The 21,013-nt window shown below is 41.4% G+C and overlaps 1 protein-coding gene across 1 annotated transcript in view; it reads right to left on the reverse strand.

Annotated features, from left to right (window-relative positions):
• LOC121102438 (adhesion G protein-coupled receptor E3-like) overlaps window positions 1-7,339 on the reverse strand; it is a 63,210-nt gene extending 55,871 nt beyond the window's left edge. The window contains exons 1-2 of the mRNA XM_040628289.1: window positions 7,309-7,339; window positions 6,930-7,064 (exon numbers count right to left, since the gene is read on the reverse strand). Coding sequence (XP_040484223.1) covers window positions 6,930-7,064; window positions 7,309-7,339 — 166 coding nt within the window. The remainder of the gene's footprint in view (window positions 1-6,929; window positions 7,065-7,308) is intronic.
• Window positions 7,340-21,013: the final 13,674 nt, after the last annotated feature.

A 21,013-nucleotide genomic window follows, 5' to 3' on the forward strand; every position in this document is an offset into this window, starting at 1 on the left:
AATTTAGCTATTGTGGACAATGCTGCTATGAACATTGGGGTGCAATGGCCCTTCTCTTCACTATGTCTGTATCTTTGGGGTAAATACCCAGTAGTGCAATGGCTGGATCATAGGGTAGCTCAATTTTTAACTTTTTAAGGGACCTCCACACTGTTTTCCAGAGTGGCTGTACCAACTTGCATTCCCACCAACAGTGTAAGAGAGATCCCCTTTCTCCACATCCTCTCCAACATTTGTTGTTTCCCGCCTTGTCAATTTTTGCCATTCTAACTGGCATAAGGTGGTATCTCAGTGTGGTTTTGATTTGAATTTCCCTGATGGCTAATGATTTTGAACATTTTTTCATGTGTCTGTTAGCCATTTGTATGTCTTCATTGGAAAAGTGTCTGTTCATATCTTCTGCCCATCTTTTGATTTGATTATTTGTTTCTCGTGTATTGAGTTTGAGAAGTTCTTTGTAGATCTTGGATACCAGTCTTTTATCTGTAGTGTCATTTGCAAATATCTTCTCCCATTCTGTGGGCTGCTTCTTAGTTTTTTTGACTGTTTCCTTGGCTGTGCAGAAGCTTTTTATCTTGATGAAGTCTCATAAATTCATTTTTTCTTTTGTTTCTCTTGCCTTTGGAGATGTGTCATGAAAAAAGTTGCTGTGGCCGATGTCAAAGAGGTTATAGCCTATGTTTTCCTCTATGATTTTGATGGATTCCTGTTACATTGCGGTCTTTCATCCATTTGGAGTTCATGAGAGACTCTTAACTATTAGAAACTAACTGAGGATTGCTGGAGGGGAGGAGAGTGGGGGGATGGGGTACTGGGTGATGGGCATTAAGGCAGGCACATGATGTGATGAGCACTGGGTGTTATATGTAACTGATGAATTGTTGAACTCTACATCTGAAACTAATGGTGTACTATATGTTGGCTTATGGAATTCAAATAAAATAAAATATAGGTTTCATTGTATAATTTCTGTTTTACAAATGGTGTTATGGGTATGCACGTGTTAGCGTTAGGAGATTGTAGGCATGGTCATCCATATGTGAGAATCCCATGAAAACATCCACGTGCCGTGCCAAGGTTGTAAAAGCCCCTGAACATGCCTCAATCAAGAACGAAATCATAAACTCAGACCATGGTAAGTTTACAAGCTAACTGGAATTTCCCCCCGAGAATGCCTGAGAAATTACTGACTCACAACAAAACGTTGGGTGGTTTTAGTCCCCGCTCACGGTAATGTACGATTCTAGCGTAATGTGACTTTGTCACTGGTTCTTCGATGTGGGGGTGGGGCAAGGCCGCCCTGTGCACTGTGGGAGGTTGAGCAGCAGCACTAACTTCTCCCAGTAGATGCCAGTAGCACCCCCAGTTATGACCATCAAAACTGTCTCCAGACACAGCCATGTGTCCCCTAGGGGACAGAACCACCCCCAGGTAACAGAGGGCAGGGCCCAGGCTTTGCCTTGAGAAGAACTGAGTTTGTGTTTTGATTCTGCTGTGTACTCTCTGAGTGACTTTGAGCAAATTTCTTAACCTCTTTGAGCCTTAGTTTCCTCACCAGTAAAATGAGAATCATGATAATCATGTCTATTTCATGGCTGCTATGAGCTTTGGATGAATTAATGCATACAAAGTATTTAATACATTTCTGGGCACACAGTAATAAACAATCAGTAAATGGTAGCTATTTTTTCTACAGTGGACTCGTACGGTGGACTGGTTTGGCATAAGTGATCAGCAGACAGAGCAAGAAGTGAGTGTGAATAGTACTGGTGAATCCAGCCCACTGTTGAGATGGCCCCAGGGTGAGCCAGGATGGGAGGCCAGCCACAGCTGGACGGTCAGCCCTCCTGGGTTCTGTCTTGCCTTGCACTGTGTGATTGTCTAGCCCAGGGTTCTCAGCCTCACTGAGAATAAGATTTTTCATTCAAAAGAGCTAGTTAAGAATGCACATGTAACTCCCCTTTCTTCACTTAACCCCTGTGGGCAAAAAAGAACAAATAAGAACTGTTAAAATAAAAACAAATGCAGAATAGTCCCTGAAATCCTGAAGAGTGCCATCAACAGACCAGAAAGTTCTAAGGAATTTCTGTAAGATATGGTGCAAATGAGCCTGAGTGCTAAGAGAAACCAGAATGGGAAGAACTCTGAAAACCACAGGCACCAGACGTCTCCTACCGACCTACATGGGAAGCTTGTCAATGGAGAACTGCACAGGGATCCACACTCCAAGTCAGCAGGAGCTGAAAGTAGGAGTGGCCAACTGGGGACGCCACTTCCAACTTGACATTTCATGTCACCAAACTGTACCACCTGCCATGTGGATAAAGCAGATAAAGGTAGCTGCTTTAATGAAGCAGAGGGTTTGTTTCAGGGTGCTGATGCCAAAAGCAAGTAGCACATAGCCTGGTGAAACTGACTCTCACCCAGGACATCTCTAATTCCAGAGTCAGAGGGGCCTATGATCTGCTTACCCCTTCCCTAGTCCATAACCTAAAAGAAACCTACCTGCCTGGTATTCTGTTCCTATCTGGTTTTTGTACATGGATCAGTGGTCATCCTTTTCTATCACTGAAAGTCCACAATGCCAAGAAAACCTGCACCAGGCAATGTATTAAGTAGCCTTAATAAGTATGGAGGCACAGCCATGGACCCCATGACATTGAAGAAATGTTTTAAGCCAGCCTGAAGGAAAAGCAAGACAGGAAGCAGTGACAGCAAAGTGTACTGGACCCAGTTTATGGCCAACATCACTTTTGCTCACTCACATCTCCCAACTCCCCTGAGACACCTCAGGTGCCTTGTCTCCTAATAGCACAGACTGACTTGACCTCCCCCAGCTGAGGTTCCTCTAGTGTGGTGGGCATCATAGCAGCTCCAACACCCAGATCTGAACTCATCATCCACATGGAGGCTCTGGGATCTCCCACCTGGACTCAGATGAACTCATCTGCTGTGGGATGCAGTGTCTGCTTTCCCCAGACAGGCAAATCAACCCAGAAGTCAGGGAAAGTCCAATGAGGCAAAGCTTGCCCAAGGGGAGAGACAACATGAGAAGGAGCTGGCCTCTCTCTTTTTCTCCCTCTCTCCTCCTGCCAAGGGACTGTCCCAAAACAGTTATAAGTGGCCTTTCTGGAAAGTCTTGCATGGCCACACCACCATCTGCATTGTCTTACAAGGCAGCATCCAGCACAGGAATGCACGATCTCGAATTTGCTCTCCCTCCTTCCCTGCTTCACATCTTCTTCTTCCCTCACTGTTGCTACCCGGGATTGCACACACAACCACTACTGAAAGCCTGAATACATGTTGTGCCTTGGGTTCTGTTTTCTAGGAAAATCTGGCCTAAGGTACACAGTTAATACAGGAAAGAGGAGAGAACTTAAAATCCTCAGAAAGGATCTCCAGAAAGATTCAAGAAGTCATTTTTTTAAATAATATAAGAATAGGCTTTCTTCAAGCCATTCTGTACCTTAAACTTATATAGAACTATATGTCAATTATATCTCCCTATGACTGGGGGCAATTTTTTTTATTATTTTTGTATTATTTATTTCAATTCTTACAGCAATGCACATTATTGTTTCATCCTCCTCAGGAATGCATCATAAATGAATATTATTAATAGTTTTATTTACATTTAAGAGTTTCCGACTACCCCCAAATTTTATTACATTTCTTTGTCACTTCAAACTCTTATTCTTTGCAATATTGTTTCAGATTTCTAAAAATACCTTTAAACATCCAAACCTCTACTTCTCCTTTTATGTTTACCTCATGGAGAAAAATTAAAGATATTAGCACATCTGTTACCCAACCATCTTTTTCACAACTGCAACATTGGCCATTCTTTTTAGATTGGTTTCATTGGTGGAGATATGCCTCCTGTAGCTAAAGCAAGGTATTCACCTATGCTTTAAATTCTCTGACTTTTTCTTGAACATTTTATATTAATTATCCTTTCTTTCTTTTCTACATCTTTCTTTCTTTCTTTCTTTCTTTCTTTCTTTCTCTCTCTCTCTCTCTTTCTTTCTTTCTTTCTTTTTGATGTAAAGTTCGATGATTCATTAGTTGTGTATAACACCCAGTGGGCAAATTTTTAAAAACAAAAAATAAAGCAGCCTTTCTCTCCCTAGTATTTTAGGGAAGATTTTAATTAAGGCAAGATATTTGTTTTTTAATTATTATCAAACATTTCAGATTTTAATATAACTATATTAATTATTATATTATCTACAATATATTAGAATATATTATTACTATATTTTATTATTAGTAAATTACATATATTATATTATTTATTGTTATTAGGATTCATGTTGTAGGGAGCAATATAATATAGGAACAGTCTGTTACCATGCCAATAAGTATTTCAATCTTTTGTCTGAGACACAGAAAGAGTTATAACAGTGAATTTGATTAATACCTATATAAGTTATGACTCTATATGTTGATTTGAAAAGATGAGTAGGAATCATACCAAATAAATAATATTGTCCAGCTACAGAGAAGCTTAAGCTTAGATATTTTAATATTTTCCTTTTTTTTTAACATTTTGCTTATATATATCGTATGTTGATAAATGTGCTGTATCTAACCATGGTTTTTGCCTTTGACAAAACTCTTCATCTCAATAAATATCTTACATCAAGTAAAAGAAAGAAGAAGCTGCTATGGAAATGGTACAATGAAAGAACAATAACCAAAAAAGTTTCTGAGAAATTAAAGCTGTGGTCTATTGCATGGAGCACTGGGTGTTATAAGCAAATAATGAATCATGGAACACTACATCAAAAACTAAGGATGTAGGGGCGCCTGGGTGGCACAGCGGTTAGGCGTCTGCCTTTGGCTCAGAGTGTGATCCTGGCGTTATGGGATCGAGCCCCACATCAGGCTCCTCTGCTAGGAGCCTGCTTCTTCCTCTCCCACTCCCCCTGCTTGTGTTCCCTCTCTCGCTGGCTGTCTCTATCTCTGTCAAATAAATAAATAAAATCTTAAAAAAAAAAAAAACTAAGGATGTACTGTATGCCGACTAACATATCATAATAAAAAATTATTTAAAAAAATAAAGCTATAGTTTCTGAAATTTCAATGATAATGCTCGATAACAGAATGGACATGCAAAAGGCCAAATTATTAGTCAGGAAAAGTAAGTCGAGGAACTCTTCTAGGATTTAGAGGGAAAGGTAAAGAGGAAGGAAATATCCAGGATGGCCAGTACCCATCCAAAAGGTATTTCGTCAGGATGACCAGGAGTAATGCACTCCAATCAACTACTTCCCTGCAGTGAAGAGGAACAATTTTTAGATCAACAGAAGCTAGAACATGCCAAGCAAGAACACTGAATGAAGATACTCCCAAGCAGAGATTTTGTAAGGGAGAAGAGAATAAAATCTCGATATAGATATTAGATATGTGTATATGTATCTACATAAGAAAAAATATAAAAATATACTAAAAATAAAATGAGATGTCCTAGCTCCAAGGAAAAAGAGGAGATCCTACAAACTACCAGAAAGAGGGGAAAAAGTTAGTATAAAGAAAACAAGAATCAAACTGAGAATGCTATATATTAAAAATAAGGAAGAGATACCTATGAACTTCTGAGAGGAAACTATTGTAAATCAAGAGTTCACCTTCCATCTCATTCTGAATTCCCAAATGGAAAGAGCTGGAGTTTTTTAAAATGTCACAGTACATCAAAAACTAATGATGTACTATCTGGTGACTAACATAACATAGCATAAATAATAATAATAATAATAATAATAATAATAATAATAATAATAAATGTCACAATTGAGAGTCAGGTCCAAGAAGTCTATTGTCACAAAGAGGAACCACCAGCCATCTGAGGCTATGGCTAGTCCGAACTGAAATGTATGTAAGCATAAAATACATACTGGAAATCAAAGATAATATGAAAAAGAGCATATAAATGGTATCATTAATGTTTTTTTGTATTGATTACAGCTTGAAATGAAATACTCTGCATATGTTGAGTTAAAGTATATTATTAAGATTAATTTCCTGTGTTTCCTTTTTAAATGTAGCTATTAGAAAATTTGAAATTACTTGTGTGGTTCCCATGAGTGGTTTCTGTCAGATTTCTATTAGAAAGTATTCCACTAGAAAACATATTGAGATAAACTCAGCAAAACAAATCACTTTCCTTTTCAAATAAATATGACTATTTCCTACTGTAAGTATTGGGGAATTTGGGGAGATAGCAAGTTTTCTCATTACTTAGACCAAGGTTGCAAACTGTGGCCTGGACTGGCCCACTGCCTGTCTTTGTAAATAAAGTTTTATTGGTACACAGCCACATCCATTCATTTATGTCTATGGCTGCAGTTATGTTATAAAGACGGGGTTGAATAGTTGCAACAGAGACCATATGGCCCGCAAACCCTGAAATATTTACTAGATAGCCCTCTACAGAAAAAGCTTGCTAACTTCGAACTTAAAAGAGACTTCCATGTCATGGGGAGTTGGTATGTGGTTAAATAAGTAATGTGCCCAGCGTGACACTGGATGCACAGAAGGACTTATGTTTTAAACTGGGTATTTCATTAATTTTGGGATTGACACCTTTAAACGAACACATATTCCTCTGAGCTGAGTTCCCTGATCTGCAGAAGGTATGATGACTACTTCTATTTTAGAGGTTATACACTTGAAACTGAGGATTCAAGCAATTTCCCCAAAGTTGCACAGCTACTTAATTAGAGTTGAGATGGAACGCAAGTCAGTTTCACCTGGATCTCAAATTCTTACCCATCTCTCACATGAATGACGCTACAGAGTAAAGAGACATGACCTTCAAGCAGGACACCGAAGGTCCTCCCCTCTGAGAAGCCTATGGCCAGCTGCTCTGCCAACATATGCATACTCTTGCCGTAATGCCACCTTTACTACAAGCCCAGAATCACCTTTGTATGTGACTTTTGGATCTGTGAGTGCCTCTTTTCCTATGGTCGAGGTATATTCATGGTAAGCACAGTGGTATATTCCGTTGTTGGATTCACAGGGAACATGAGGAGGGCAGGGATGGTCTGCACATGGATCTGTAGAAGAGAGAGAAGAAGGCAGCTCTGTGGGTTCTCTATATCATTCAATATTTAATCAATCTAACCCCACTTGAAGTCCTGTCTCTTAAAATGTCCACAAATGACTTCACTCAGTAGTGAGCTAAAATAAAAGATTCTTCTAGGACTGTTCCTAGATACACTTTAAAAGTTTCTTGAGTTAGTTAAGAAGCTGGTTAAATCAGTGGAATTCTGTTACTAACATATTAGACAAACAACTTACCATCTCTGCCATCTCCTACCTCCAATTTCATGCACGAAGAAAGACAGGATAGCATATGCGCCCTTTTCCTGCCCCACAGCATAACCAGACCTAATTATGGGGAAATCTCGAACTCAATTGAGGCACATGCTCTGCTATAACTGTCTCACCTCAACAAAAATGTCAACGTCATGCAAGAAAAAGAAAGGCTAAAAGTAACTGCTCGAGACTAAGGGAGATTAAAGAGACATATAACTAAATATAAAGCCTACATGATGGAAAAATGAATCCTAAATTTGAAAAAAATGTATTACTGCATTAATTGAAAATTTTTTGACAAGGGGCTTCAATTAAATAATAGAACTGTATTAAGGACACATTTCCTAAACTGACCCTGTGTTATGTAAGAGCATGTCCATGCTCTTAGTAGATAAATGCTAAGGGATTTAGAGGCGTGATATCCGCAATTTATTTTCCAATGGATAGCGAAAAATAAATATATATAGATATGTAGATAAATAATTATTACCATTGTATAATCTCAATGTGACACATAACTAAGTTGAAGATATATCTATATTGTATATAGATACGTTAACTATAAAAGTGAAACTGCCAGTTATTTTACTGGCAAAAATGGGTTTATTCAGAATGAAAGAGAATTGCAACCTGGGACACACAAGGTAGCACATAAGACAGCAGCAAGACCTCGGTCCACTGAACAAGGGAGGAGACTGCTGTTTCAGAGAGGAAAGAGGAAGTTGGGCAGGGCTATTCTACGCAAAAAGTCCACTGGAGTAAACTGGGAGTTTGAAGTATAGTGGATTCTCATTGGCTGTGCTGTGACTCTCTCTCGTTGGCTGGGCTGTGCTTGCCTCTTGTTGGTTAGTCTGTTGGGAGGGCGAGGGAGGGAAGCAGGGCAGAGGAGACTTTCTTCCTCCTTCTGGCTGAGTGAAGTAGTATTGAGTTGCAAGGTCCATCTCTTCCTGTTGGGTTTGCAATTGAGCACAAGTGGCAGGGCAGGAGAGCTCCCTCTGCTGAACCTCCAGATCCCATGTTAGTGAGGTTTCCTTTCACTGGTTTTCACTGATAGCTACATATAATTATTTTTGCTAATAGATATTTGTGTGTTTAGATAGGTAGCTAGGAAACCAGAAGGAAATGGAACAGTATGTTAGCAGTTGATGAATCCAGGTGAAGAGTATAGGGTGATCATTTTTAGCATTATAATATTTCTCTAGATTTAAATGTCCAAAATAAAAAGTCAACTAAAGAAAACCATCATGCCATGTTTTTTTTTTTAAAAGATTTTATTTATTTATTTGACAGAGATAGAGACAGCCAGTGGGAGAGGAAACACAAGCAGGGGGAGTGGGAAAGGAAGAAGCAGGCTCATAGCGGAGGAGCCTGATGTGGGGCTCGATCCCGGAATGCCGGGATCACGCCCTGAGCCGAAGGCAGACGCTTAACCGCTGTGCCACCCAGGCGCCCCCATCATGCCATGTTTTATTAGGAGACGTTATCCTGTCTGAATTCCACATTCTTCCTGTTTTGGCTCCTACCAATAAGTGTTTGCAGCTCAAACTAAAGTGATGATGTTTCAGTCTTAATACACTGTGATTGCTTGTCCCTTCCCACTAACCTTTGCACTGTGGGGGAATGAAGTACTCTTACTGCTGTACCACTTACTTAGCTGGGACCTCACTTGATTTCTGAAAACTCTCCAAGCCTCCATGTCCTCATCTTTAAAATGAGAATGGAACCTGCCCCATACCTAATGGGTCAGTTGCATTGATTTTCTTAATTAGTCTGTGATTATTCGAGAGCATGTCCTTGTTCTTAGAAAATGCATACTGAAGTATTAAGGAGTGCAAGAGTATGATGTCTGCAGCTTCTTCTCAAGTAGTTTAGAAAAAAAAATTATGTGTGTGTATTATACCTACATATACATAATGCATGTATGAAATTATTATACTATATATTGTACATGCATATACAAATGTATGTATGTCCTATGTGTATGTATTATATACACAAATGTCTATATGTGTTTATATAAATACATAATATTTATTATATATAATATATATTATAATACTTATATGATAAAGCAAACTGTTAACAATTGGTGAAACGGGGGAGGGAGGGAAGAGCTGAAAGCATTCTTCCAATTTTTCTGTAAGTTTGAAACTATGTAAAATGAAAAGTTACCAAGAAAGAAGGAAGGAGGGTAGGGAGGTAGAGAAGGACGGTAGAAATGGGCCGATATAAGACTTTTTTAGTGTTTGTCTGGTCTAAGAGAAGGAAGACCCCATTTGGGTAGTTGAGTGTGGTTCACCTAGAAAGGATGGGAGAAATCTTCTCAAACCCTCATATGACACTTGCTATGTGCCAGGACTGTTTCGGTCCTTCCTAGAACATAATACCAACTTCAGAGCAAATCCATGAGAAGGGTACTATAATCATCTCCATTTTATAGATTAGGAAATGAGGCACAGAAAGATTAACTTGCCTAAGGTCACACAGCTAGCAAGTGATCAAGCCAGGATCCACACCCAGGCAGTCTGGCTCTAGAAACTATGATCTGAAGGAATGGTCATTTCTACCTTCAGGCATCCTGAGAAGAAACTGATTTTGTCCAAAGAAATAAGGTGTACTTTGCAACCTTCACTTTTCATCCTAGGATGAGAGAAAAGGTTCTGGAGATGGAGGCAAGCTCGGCTGTCAAGCAGTAGCATCTGGGACACTCTGCTTTTGCAGGTGGCAGCAACAGCTGACGGGGTGATAGTTTCCAATCCCTCCAGCTGGGAAAAAGTATGCCCAGCCCAACTAGTGAGTGGTAAGACCTTTTTAATTGTGGCTTCTATAAAATAGTAAAGTATATGTATTTTGTTTGCATTCTGTTTCGATTGGACAGCACTGGTCCAGTTGAAAAGCATGGGGACCTTACCTAAATGATAGGGTAAGGAGGAAGACAATTGGACTTGCAGGATTTTGGGAAAGAGGAAGAGAACAAGGATGCTTCTGGGAGTCTGATGGGAGCAATGGAAAGATACCAGAAAAAAGCAGGGTTGTATTAGAGAGGCATGGTGGACCTTTTGAAAGTATCAGGCAAAATGGAAAACTGCTCTTTCATTCCACCTTTGTATGAATCTGGACATAAGCTTCCATATGAACATAAGAAGTAGGAAGATCAGTAGGAGTAGAAAGGGAAGAAGAAAGGGAGGTAAACAGAAGGGGGAATGAACCATGAGAGACTATGGACTCTGGGAAACAAACTGAGGGCTTCAGAGGGGAAGGGGGTGGGGGAATGGGATAGGCTGGTGATGGGTATTAAGGAGGGTACATATTGCATGGTGCACTGGGTGTTATATGCAACTAATGAATCATGGAACTTTACATCAAAAACTAGGGATGTACTGTATGGTGACTAACATAATATAATAAAAAAATTATTATAAAAACTACATCACCATATGAACACAGTACAAAAGTCATCAAATTATAGCGAATAGACCACACAAAATTGTCAGTATTTGACCACTCTGGACCTACAAAAATGGCAATCAACGTAGCTCATTCTAATTAACCAGGAGTTGCAGAGCTCTTAGAAATGATGCCAGACTGGGGGCACCTGGGTGGCTCAATCAGTTAAGCATCTGCCTTTGGCTTGGTCATGATCTCAGGATCTTGGGATCGAGCACCGCATTGGGTTCCCTGCTCAGCAGGGAGTCTGCTTCTCCCTCTCCCTTTGTCCCTTCCCCTGTTGATGCTCTCTCTCTCTCTCTCTCTGCCTCTCTCTCTCAAAAAAAAAAAAAAAAGAAAGAAAGAAAAGAAAAGAAAAGAAATGATGCCAGATTTTGCAGTTGTCTATTGAGGCCATGGGGGAAAGACCACATCCTGACGGACTGTTCCCTATTGCGCTGGGCACTCCCATCCAAATATACTGGGCAGTGATTTAAAAAGACCTTGCTTTTGGTTTCAAGTGCCAACATACCATAGCCTGATGAATCGTGTGTCCTCACGACAAAGACCAAGCAAGAAAGCCCTGAGAAAAATAAAAGGAAGGAATTAACATTTCAGGAATCTTCCTTAAATACTTCAGTGGGTTTCTGAATACTCCTGGCCACCCACCTGTTTCTTTCAGGGACAGTATTTGATTAACAACATAGAACTTAACTGTCTTGACTACAAAGAAGGGCGGCATGTTAAATATAAGTAAATTTATCATTACCATAGACCCCACTCATACCAGGCAGAATAGTTGGTTCATTTAAAATTTTATAAAATTGAGCAACATAATAGCAAACATAATAAAATGGTCTCTTCTTCAGGAGCTGAAGAAGGTTTAAGTTGGTGTGGCTGGAGCCTGATTTGAAAAGACCAAAACAAAATAAATTTTTATTACTCATACATACTGGAAGGAAAAAGTGTGGAGAGACATAGACCAGGATGTGAAGAGTGGTCATTTCTAGGTAGTTTTCAATTTTGCTCATCTGCATTTTCTAAATTTTCCTAGAGTAAACATGGGTTACTTACATAGTGACTTAAGAAGTACTACTGTCTCTTCAGAGAATATAAAATGATACTGGAGAATAGAAGCTGTGGGAGTATTCAGCTTTTGAGAAAAATATCATATGCATCACCACCACCACTAGCCCCATCAATACAGAAATATTGCCTTTTTGGTGACACTCATAAATTTTAATCAGTGTGAGCACCTGATTATTTTGAAGGCAAAATTCTGTTCTTTAAGGAAAGAGTTCGATTGTCCTAGCAGTTAAAGCCCCACCTTATCTTTTTTTGTATGTGTCATTCTGGTTGTTGTGATGAAACCGTTAGACCCAGACAGTGTTCCTCTTTCCCAAGTCTGCCAACCCAACTGCTGAGGAAGGTCATCGAAAAGACGCGACCGCTGATTGACCCATGAGCTGGACCCAGGCATTCAGAACTCCTTCACCCAATCCCCTGTCCTTACAAAGCAGGTTCTCCTTGCCTTTCCTTCTACCAGAGGCTGCTCCAAGGACATCACCTTGAGATGTGGTGTATGCATGACTGAACCCAGTTAAGGCTCCCCTTTCTATATATGTAGACTCAGAAGATTTGGTGGATAGGTGTGGGGATCCATTTGTCTTGCTGTTGCCCAAAACAAACCCCATATGTAAGTTCCCTTTACTTATTAAACCTGCCACCTCCCAACCTGGACTGGCCTGTCTCCTTCTTCAGTCTCTCTCTGCCCGGGAGTAATAGGGTCTGTTTCAGATGACACCTGGGAACTTCCCGAAATGGAGGGTTGTGAACTACTATCAACTCCACGGTCAGCAGCTCCCTCCCCTACAGCCCAGTCAGTAGGGGCCACCTCAATGTTCCTGAAGGTAGCTGGACCCAGGTGGTCAGTGATGGGTGTGGTTCCTGCAGAGCTAGAGTGCCTTCCTTCAATGGAACTGGAACAGATTGACCACTCTGTAACTCTGGCTTAGATTTTACCAGGGGGAAGAGGAAAGAGGAGAAGAAATAATAGGAGAGTAGAGGGGAAGGTGGAACATGTGGACTATCAGGAAGGGTGAGTCTCCGTGGAGGCTGAAGAAGCAATGTGTCCTCTCCTGATTCTGAGACTGTGGATTCCCAATTTCAACCTTTCTGTGGAAGCTTGTCTCATACCCATCCAATTCAATGGTGGTTCTGAAGCTGACCTCACAAAAACAGACATTAAAATGGTGGTTACCAGGGGTGGGGCAGACAAAGGAGGACCTGGTGAGATGTTGTTTAAGGGCACTAACTTGGAACTAGTAGACAAGTAAGTCCTGAAGATCAAATGCATGGCATAGTGAGGATAGACAACAGCAACATAGTATAAACCTCAAGGCTGCTGACAGACTAGATCTCATTGGTTCCTGTGACAAACAAGAAATGGTGCTCATATGATGCCATGAGATGTTAGCAAAAGCTGTAGACATCATACTGCCATATATAAATGTACCACGTCAACATGGGGTACACCTCAACCTTACACAGTGCTATGTGCCAATTATGTCCCAATAAAGTTTTTAAAAATTAAATTAAAAAATATATATGCAGTGGAATGGTATTCAGCCTAAAAGGGAATGAAGTCTTGCCATTTGCAGTGGAATGGATGGAACTGGAGAGTATTGTATTAGGTGGAGTAAGTTGGTCAGAGAGGGACAAATATCATATGATTTCAGTCATATGTGGAGTTTGGGAAACAAAACAAATGAGCAAAGGGAAAAAGAAAGAGAGAGAGGCAAATGGGGAAACAGATTCTTTTTTTTTCTTTAAAGATTTTATTTATTTATTCGACAGAGAGAGAGACAGCCAGCAAGAGAGGGAACACAAGCAGGGGGAGTGGGAGAGGAAGAAGCAGGCTCATAGCGGAGGAGCCTGATGTGGGGCTCGATCCCAGAACGCCGGGATCACGCCCTGAGCCGAAGGCAGATGCTTAACCGCTGTGCCACCCAGGCGCCCCAGGAAACAGACTCTTAATCACAGAGACACACTGCTGGTTACCAGAGGAGAGGTGGTGGGGGATGTAGGGAGGTGGGTGGTGGGGATTGAGGAGGGCACTTGTGGTGGGTGCCAGGTGTTGTATGGACTATTGAATCACTGTATTATGCACCTGGAACTAATATTGCAATTTCTGATGACTGGCTGGAATTTAAATAAAAACCTAAAATATACCAAAAAATGTAATAAATAAATAAATGAAAAAAAAAAACAGTGATTTTGATTCCAAAACCTACAGCAGGGTGCGTGGACAGGGAAGCAGTATCACCAACAGTGATACCCAGTGTTGAGTAAGCATTAACCCCTGATAAGCACCTTCCAGGTGCGACCATCTCATGGATTCCCCTTGACATTCTCCAGAATAGAGCCTCTTCTCAGCCCTGTTTTACAGCACAGGAATGTGAGGGTCGTAGTGGTTCAGGAATCTGCCCAAGATAACACAATGGGGAAGCAACAAAGCCCAACCTCTCACTAGGCTACACTGCCACTCGCTGTTTTCGTTAAGTGCTCCTTCTACCTTGGTTTGTGAGATCTCACCCCTTTTATTAACATTACATTTACTACAACGACAGTCCTGGGGACAAGAAGGTGTCCTGTTTTGTGCCAGAGAGGAGAGAACGTGCGTGGTAAGATTCCCTCACTGCCCATTTGGAATAGATTCTTTCAACAGGACATAAGGACATAAAGAAATCAATTCTCTTTAGACTCCCTGAAGAGCTTCCTGGACTGGCCCCAAACTCTCCCCAAATTCCAAATCCTCTGTCAACTTCAGATGTTCATATATACATGCTGACAAGTCCAGAGAAGGGAAATACTCCATACCGGAACTTAAGAAAAAAATCAACTACACCAATGGTCAAAAATTTCATGGAGATTTTGAGTTTGCTGCCAATGAATCTCCCCATGAAGTTTCCCCCTCCAATTTGGTGCATTTTTTTGGTTGTTGTTGTTTTAGCTCATACCGTTAATTTTTTTTTTTTTAATGCTCACACCTTCTTTCAGGTAGATTTCCTCATGCTCGGCACTATTGACATTTAAGCCTGGATAATTCCTCAATGAAGGGGATGACTCATGCACTGGAGAGTGTGGGGTGGCACCCCAGGCTTCCAACCACTAAATGCCAGGCACACGCTTGCCCCCAGTCACAACCACCAAAACTGTCTACAAACATTAGTAAGTGTTCCCTGTGGGGACACCAAACTGCCCCCATTTGAGAACCACTACTTTCAATGTTGTTTTTACTTCCAAGGACATTAGACAGTGTATCTAAAAGCAAATGAAAACCATTGAAATATTGGCTATATCTATGTGAACACACACTTAGAAATCTGGACTTGCCCCTCTCGGGAGATGCCCCTCAGACCAGCCCTTCACCAGCTCAACTGAATACTATAGCTGTTCCAGAACCAAAGAAAATAGGATGTTGAACACTCACCACACAGAAGAAAGTTTGTCCTCTTGGCCATAGCTCCTCTAGCTTCTAACTGATAACAGAGAAGGAACTGTAGGGTCTTATTTCCTATTTCTTAAGGAGTCTTGGGAGTCTCAAGAGGACCACAATCTGTTGGTGTAATTTCCATGGTCAAGTCAAAGTCTAATTAAAGGCAACATCATGAATACAAATCTCTATAGGCCATTGATGTCCACATAATGCTCACTACAGAATTCTCTGGTCACTTAGTCACTTGTCAGACACAGAAATAAGGACCAAAGAAGTAGTACGTCGCTGACTTTGGGGCATTAATCAGCCAAACCAGCAACCACCCTGCCAATGATTCATGCTTGGCAATATTTTAAAACATACCTGCATTCCCGTGGGCACTGCAGCATTCTTTACATTAGACAAGATATGGAAACATCCTAAGTGCCTGTCAAAGCATGAATGGCTAAAGAAGATATGCCAGAAATATATAGGCACATATATTATCCAGCCTGAAAGAAGAAGAACATGTCATTTGCAACAACATGGATCAATCTGGAGGATGTGATACTATGTGAAATAAGCCCGACACAGAAGGACACATATGGCATGATCTCACTTATATGTGGAATCTGAGAAAGCTGAGTACATAGCAGCAGAGGGTAGAATGGTGATTGCCAGGAGCTGGGGGCAGGGAGAAGTGGGGAGATCCTGGTCAAGGAATGTGAACATTCAATCGTGTAAGATGAATGAATTCGGGGATCTGGCTTACGGCATGGGGATTAGAGCTAACAATATGGGCTTGTATACCTGAAATATGCTGACAGCGCATCTTCAGTGTTCTTGTCAAAAATAAGCAATGGTAACTATGGCAGGGATGGGTGTGTTAATCAGCTTGACTGTGGTGACTATTTCACAGTGTCTGCATCTATCAAAACATCACATTGTATACCTTCAATATATACAAATTTATTTGTCAATCATACCTTGTTGATCTCTAAAGCTTGTTGGGGGGAGAAAAATAAATTGAATCAAAACCTCATAACTAGATGTTAAATATTAATGTGTGCAGCTCACTGTAAGTAAATGAAAGAATGAGCTAACATATAATAGTAAGATAGGAACATTTCAGGTCCACACTTCAGACTTTAAAGGATTTAATCTGTAAGATGGAGAAGTGCTTTTCTTCCCATTTTTTATGGTATTTCTGCCATGCAGAAATTACTTTGAAGTGGGTTTTCGTAGCCTCTCCCTTACCCTGACCCTGACCCTGACTGTTGCAAGTAGACATAGAAATACCAGCTGTCCCATTTCTCAGTTCCTTAGCCTCTAAGAGCTCACTTCTTAGAACTGCCGCCTGTCTGACATCATCTGCCTGCCAGCCCAGATCCCCATTAGAGACACCCTGCTGCCAGCCTCCACTTCTGGCTGGAGAATGGATGACTCTCCCAATGAGCTAAACAAAGTCAATGTCATACTTTGGGGTAGAGATTAAACTTCTCATCTATTTCCTAGATAGTAGATTTGGAGTTCACATCAATATTGAGGGAACACTGTGCTATTCCAAGAGGAGAAGCAAGAACCTAGAGATCTCACACATTGGGGCAGGAGGGGGGTGGGAATGTTGAGCCACTTGCCCAAACCCCACTTGCATCCCTCTGACCTTCAGCTCTAGCCATTAAACTCCATGCTATAGAATCACATAATTTTGCTCCTTTTTCCTACAACGTGGTTCGGTCTGTCCTCTTCACTCTGCAGACAGACTTTCTCTAGCTGGTGAACAGGGTCTTTAATGGTCATCCCAATGAGACCTCTGATGAAGACTCTCTCCTTGGACTCTGCTGGACTAGGCTCAACCTTGGCCTTTCCTCTCTATCCTTGTAGAATCCATTTTGAGCAAGAATCCTGCTAAATCAGTTTAGCAAAAATCCCCTACCCTTGGTTTCTGATCACCCTCCATATCTTCCCAGACTGGCTTGCCTTCAGTAAGAATTCCCCTTGTTCTGATGTTTCCTCTTGTTGACTTTACATCTTCTGACCCCCACCCTGATACTTCAGTATAAATCTCCAGTTGTCACTGTTCTAATCAGAACTGAGTCCAGTCAACTCCCTGTCTCCGAGACCCTGTTGTACTGGTCCCTATACCCATTGCAATGTACCCCCTCTTGAATAAAACCCACGTTACTGTTCTCTAACAAGTATCCTTAAATGACCTTTTCTCTAGGAGTTCGAATAATATTTTTTCTTGAACAGCTGCCAGATCCATTCTGGTCCCTTAGTTCAAAGGCTTAAGAGAGAAAATCTGATGGGTTAGAGGACAAGTGAATGAATTGACCCTTCCTGGGTGACCACACTGTTGCAATCAGTGATGGCCAGTAGGGACAAAGTTATGTGGCACATGGGGTGCGCCTTCTACACCAAAGGCAAAGGTATCATGGAAGACAGCTGACACCCTGGCAATGCTGTCTTCTAATTCTAGGCATAGGCGAGCCTTCTGTCTTTTCTATTGAGTGTTTATCTGTGTGTACGCATAAATATAGCATAAATGTAAGGAGGTGTGGGGATGAGAAACAATGACCAAGACAGACAGTAGCAGATAATGTAAGAACTAAACCAGGAACAGGAAGGACCAATCAGCAAGTTCATCACAAAAGAAGAATATTTATTAAGCACTTACTATGTGCTGGATATTATTCTAAACACCAAGATTACGGTGATGAATAAAACAGACAAAAACCCCTGCCCACGTGGTATGGACACTCCAGTGAGAACACAAGAAGTAAACCAAATAATAAGTAAATGTCTGTGCAACAGTGCTGAGTCCATCGAGGCTGATAAAGCAGGGAAAGGTGATAGAGATCGGGGACAGCTTCATTGCCAAGGTGGTGTGTGAAGAGAGCATAGTGTGTGAAGAGAGACTAATGTCATGCAGACATTAGGGATAAAGAGCACTCTGGGAGGGAACACAAGCTCCCTGCCACTCCTGAGGCAGGGGTGGGCCTGTTCTGGTATAGGAGGACCAGAAGAGCTGTTCAGCTGGAGACAGAAGTAGAAGGGAGCTAGAAGGAAAATAGTAGGAGGTGGACCCCCAGAAGTAAGGGTGAGGAAGTGCCTGATTTGTGGAGACACCCCAAGAGAACTCCGGATCGTGATTATAGGAATTAAGTTTCTGAATAGAGGAGGAACCTGATCTGACTTCCATACTTAAGTGAGTTAAGGTTATCCACCACCCCAATTTGCCTGGGTATGTCCCAGTTTTAGCACCAATGTTCCCACATCTGGGGAAACTCTTTAGTCCTGGAAAATCAGGATGGTGGTTCCCACTGGCTGGACATCATGTGGATGACAGACATCGAGCAGATGTGGAGGGACCAGTAAAGCAGCTACTGCATTAGTTCTCTCTTCACTCCTTGAATATTGACAAGATGCCAGGAGATTCTCCAGCTGTCTGTAAGGAGCAGTATCATTTTTTTATGAGATGGAAGGGATGGAGATTGTGTCTTTGATGACCTCATCGAGATGCTTCACCAGACCTCAACTCTTCTCACTGGGACTCCTTGTCATGTGAGTTCATGAAATGTCTTTATTGCTTGAGGCAGTGCTTCCCAAGAGCAAATGAACATTCACATCTACTGAGAGTCTTGTTACAACGCAGGTTTGCTTCAGTAGGTCTAGAGTGAAGGCTGCAATGTTGAATCTCTAACAAGTAGTCAGTGCTTTGCTGCTGGTTCAGAGACTTCACTTTGAGCAGGACAGTGCTTCTCAACCTCCTATAGAGTTTGTTAAGCCATGGATTCCTGAGCCCCCAAATGCAGGGATTTTGAGTCTGGTGGTGATTCCCAGATGTCATCTGAGGTTTGTGTTTTTAACAAACTCCCAGGCAATGCTGATGATGCAGATCCACAGATCCCAGGTTTCTAAAACTTTAGCTTGCATAGACTCTCCTGGAGATCTTGTTATAATGAAGAGCCTGATTCACTTGATCTGGCATTGGGTCTAAGATTCTGCATTTGTGCCAAATTTCCACATGATTCTGATGCCACTATGCTAGTAATTACCGGGCCACATTTGGAGCAGCAAGACAGGTCAGTTAGGTTTCTATTATTTGCAACCAAAAGCATCCTTGACTGATGTGCTACCTATATGTGTTTTTGCAGGGAGAGGAGTCACTTTTTCAAAATCAGTCTCTCAAAGTGTTCTGTGCTGCAATTAAGAAAATCTTATGAACTCCCAGCTTGGAGACCCTTAGTTTTATTTCCTCTTCTCTGGGGCACTAACCCAAGCATGGGCTCTTCTAAGCAAAAGTGCATGTTGCATAGAAGCAGAAGTGGGTTTTGGTGAATGGCTTCTGCCTCAGTGGGGTGGGCAGTTCCCAGGAAAGAAAAGCTGGGCAGACAACAAAAGAGGCATTCCCCACATATATTACCACCTCTGAGTACAGAGTAGGCACCTAGCAACCACATTCTTGTTTCTGGTCGATTATTCATTTCCTGGAACAGCTGGTTGAACACAAAGGACTTCTTCAGCAGTTGCCTGTTCCCTATGAACTAATGCCTAGACTGGTAATTCTCAACGGGATCATTTCTATTCCCAGGTGGCAATGTCTGGAGACATTTTTGATTGCTGCAATGGGTGTGTGGGGTGGGGCGATTACTGAGAGCTGGTAGAGGCCAGGGATGCTGCTCAACATCCCACAATGTGGAGGATATCCGCCTACAACCAAGAATTATCCAGCCCAAAATTCAACAGTGTGGGCCTTGAGAAGTAATGCTTTAAGTGGAGGCAAGGAACATTTCACTTATCACCTTTTAAATTTATCATTAAAACATTTATCATCCAGGGGCGCCTGGGTGGCACAGCGGTTAAGCGTCTGCCTTCGGCTCAGGGCATGATTCTGGCGTTATGGGATCGAGCCCCGCATCAGGCTCCTCCGCTATGAGCCTGCTTCTTCCTCTCCCACTCCCCCTGCTTGTGTTCCCTCTCTCGCTGGCTGTCTCTATCTTTGTCGAATAAATAAATAAAATATTTAAAAAAAAAACATTTATCATTCTGGCCTTCCAGAAGTTTATGATCCAAGCAGGCATGATTTATAAGCACACACATCATGTGTGCAACAGCCTACAAAATACAGGGTAAGTCAAGTCATATGGATGATAATAGAGCAAGTAGGGGAGATGGATTTCTGAGAACTAGAAGAAGAAAAGGCTCTTGAAGGACGTAGAAGCTAGTTCTTAAAGCAAAGGGGTGAGAGAGGCAGTAAAGAGAAAGACAGCATACTTTGTGTCGGGAGGGAGGAAAAATATTGAGTACAGAGGTCCAAACACGCAGCACCTAGAACATTTGGCTGGTTTATCCTATTCTTGCAACTGGGACACGAAAACAGCAGAACACTTGTGGGGCTTAAGTGCAAGGATTTGTCAACTGCTTAGGAAGGTTGCATTTCCTGGAAGCTTTATTTGTGCAAATTTGAAATTGCACGATATAAAAATTCACACTGTAGGCACGCCTTTGACACTGTGTGAATCTCCCAAAATTTTAACCATTCAAAAGGAATGACAATATTTAAGGCCAGCAGGTGGAGTGAATCATACACTCTGGTTGCATCCCTGCCATGTAGAAGAGACATTTGAACTGATTAAGCAGTAAAGAGACACAGTCTTTGGTCTATCACCTAGAAACAGCACACAAAATCTCTTCAAATGAATCATGGAGACTCTTGGCTGCTATATTTTCGTTTCCTGATGTTATCATGTAAAATTGGTTTTAAAACACCATCTGATAAGA

Source organism: Ursus maritimus, unplaced genomic scaffold (genome assembly GCF_017311325.1).
Source record: "Ursus maritimus isolate PB19 unplaced genomic scaffold, ASM1731132v1 scaffold_14, whole genome shotgun sequence".
NCBI lineage: Eukaryota > Metazoa > Chordata > Mammalia > Carnivora > Ursidae > Ursus > Ursus maritimus.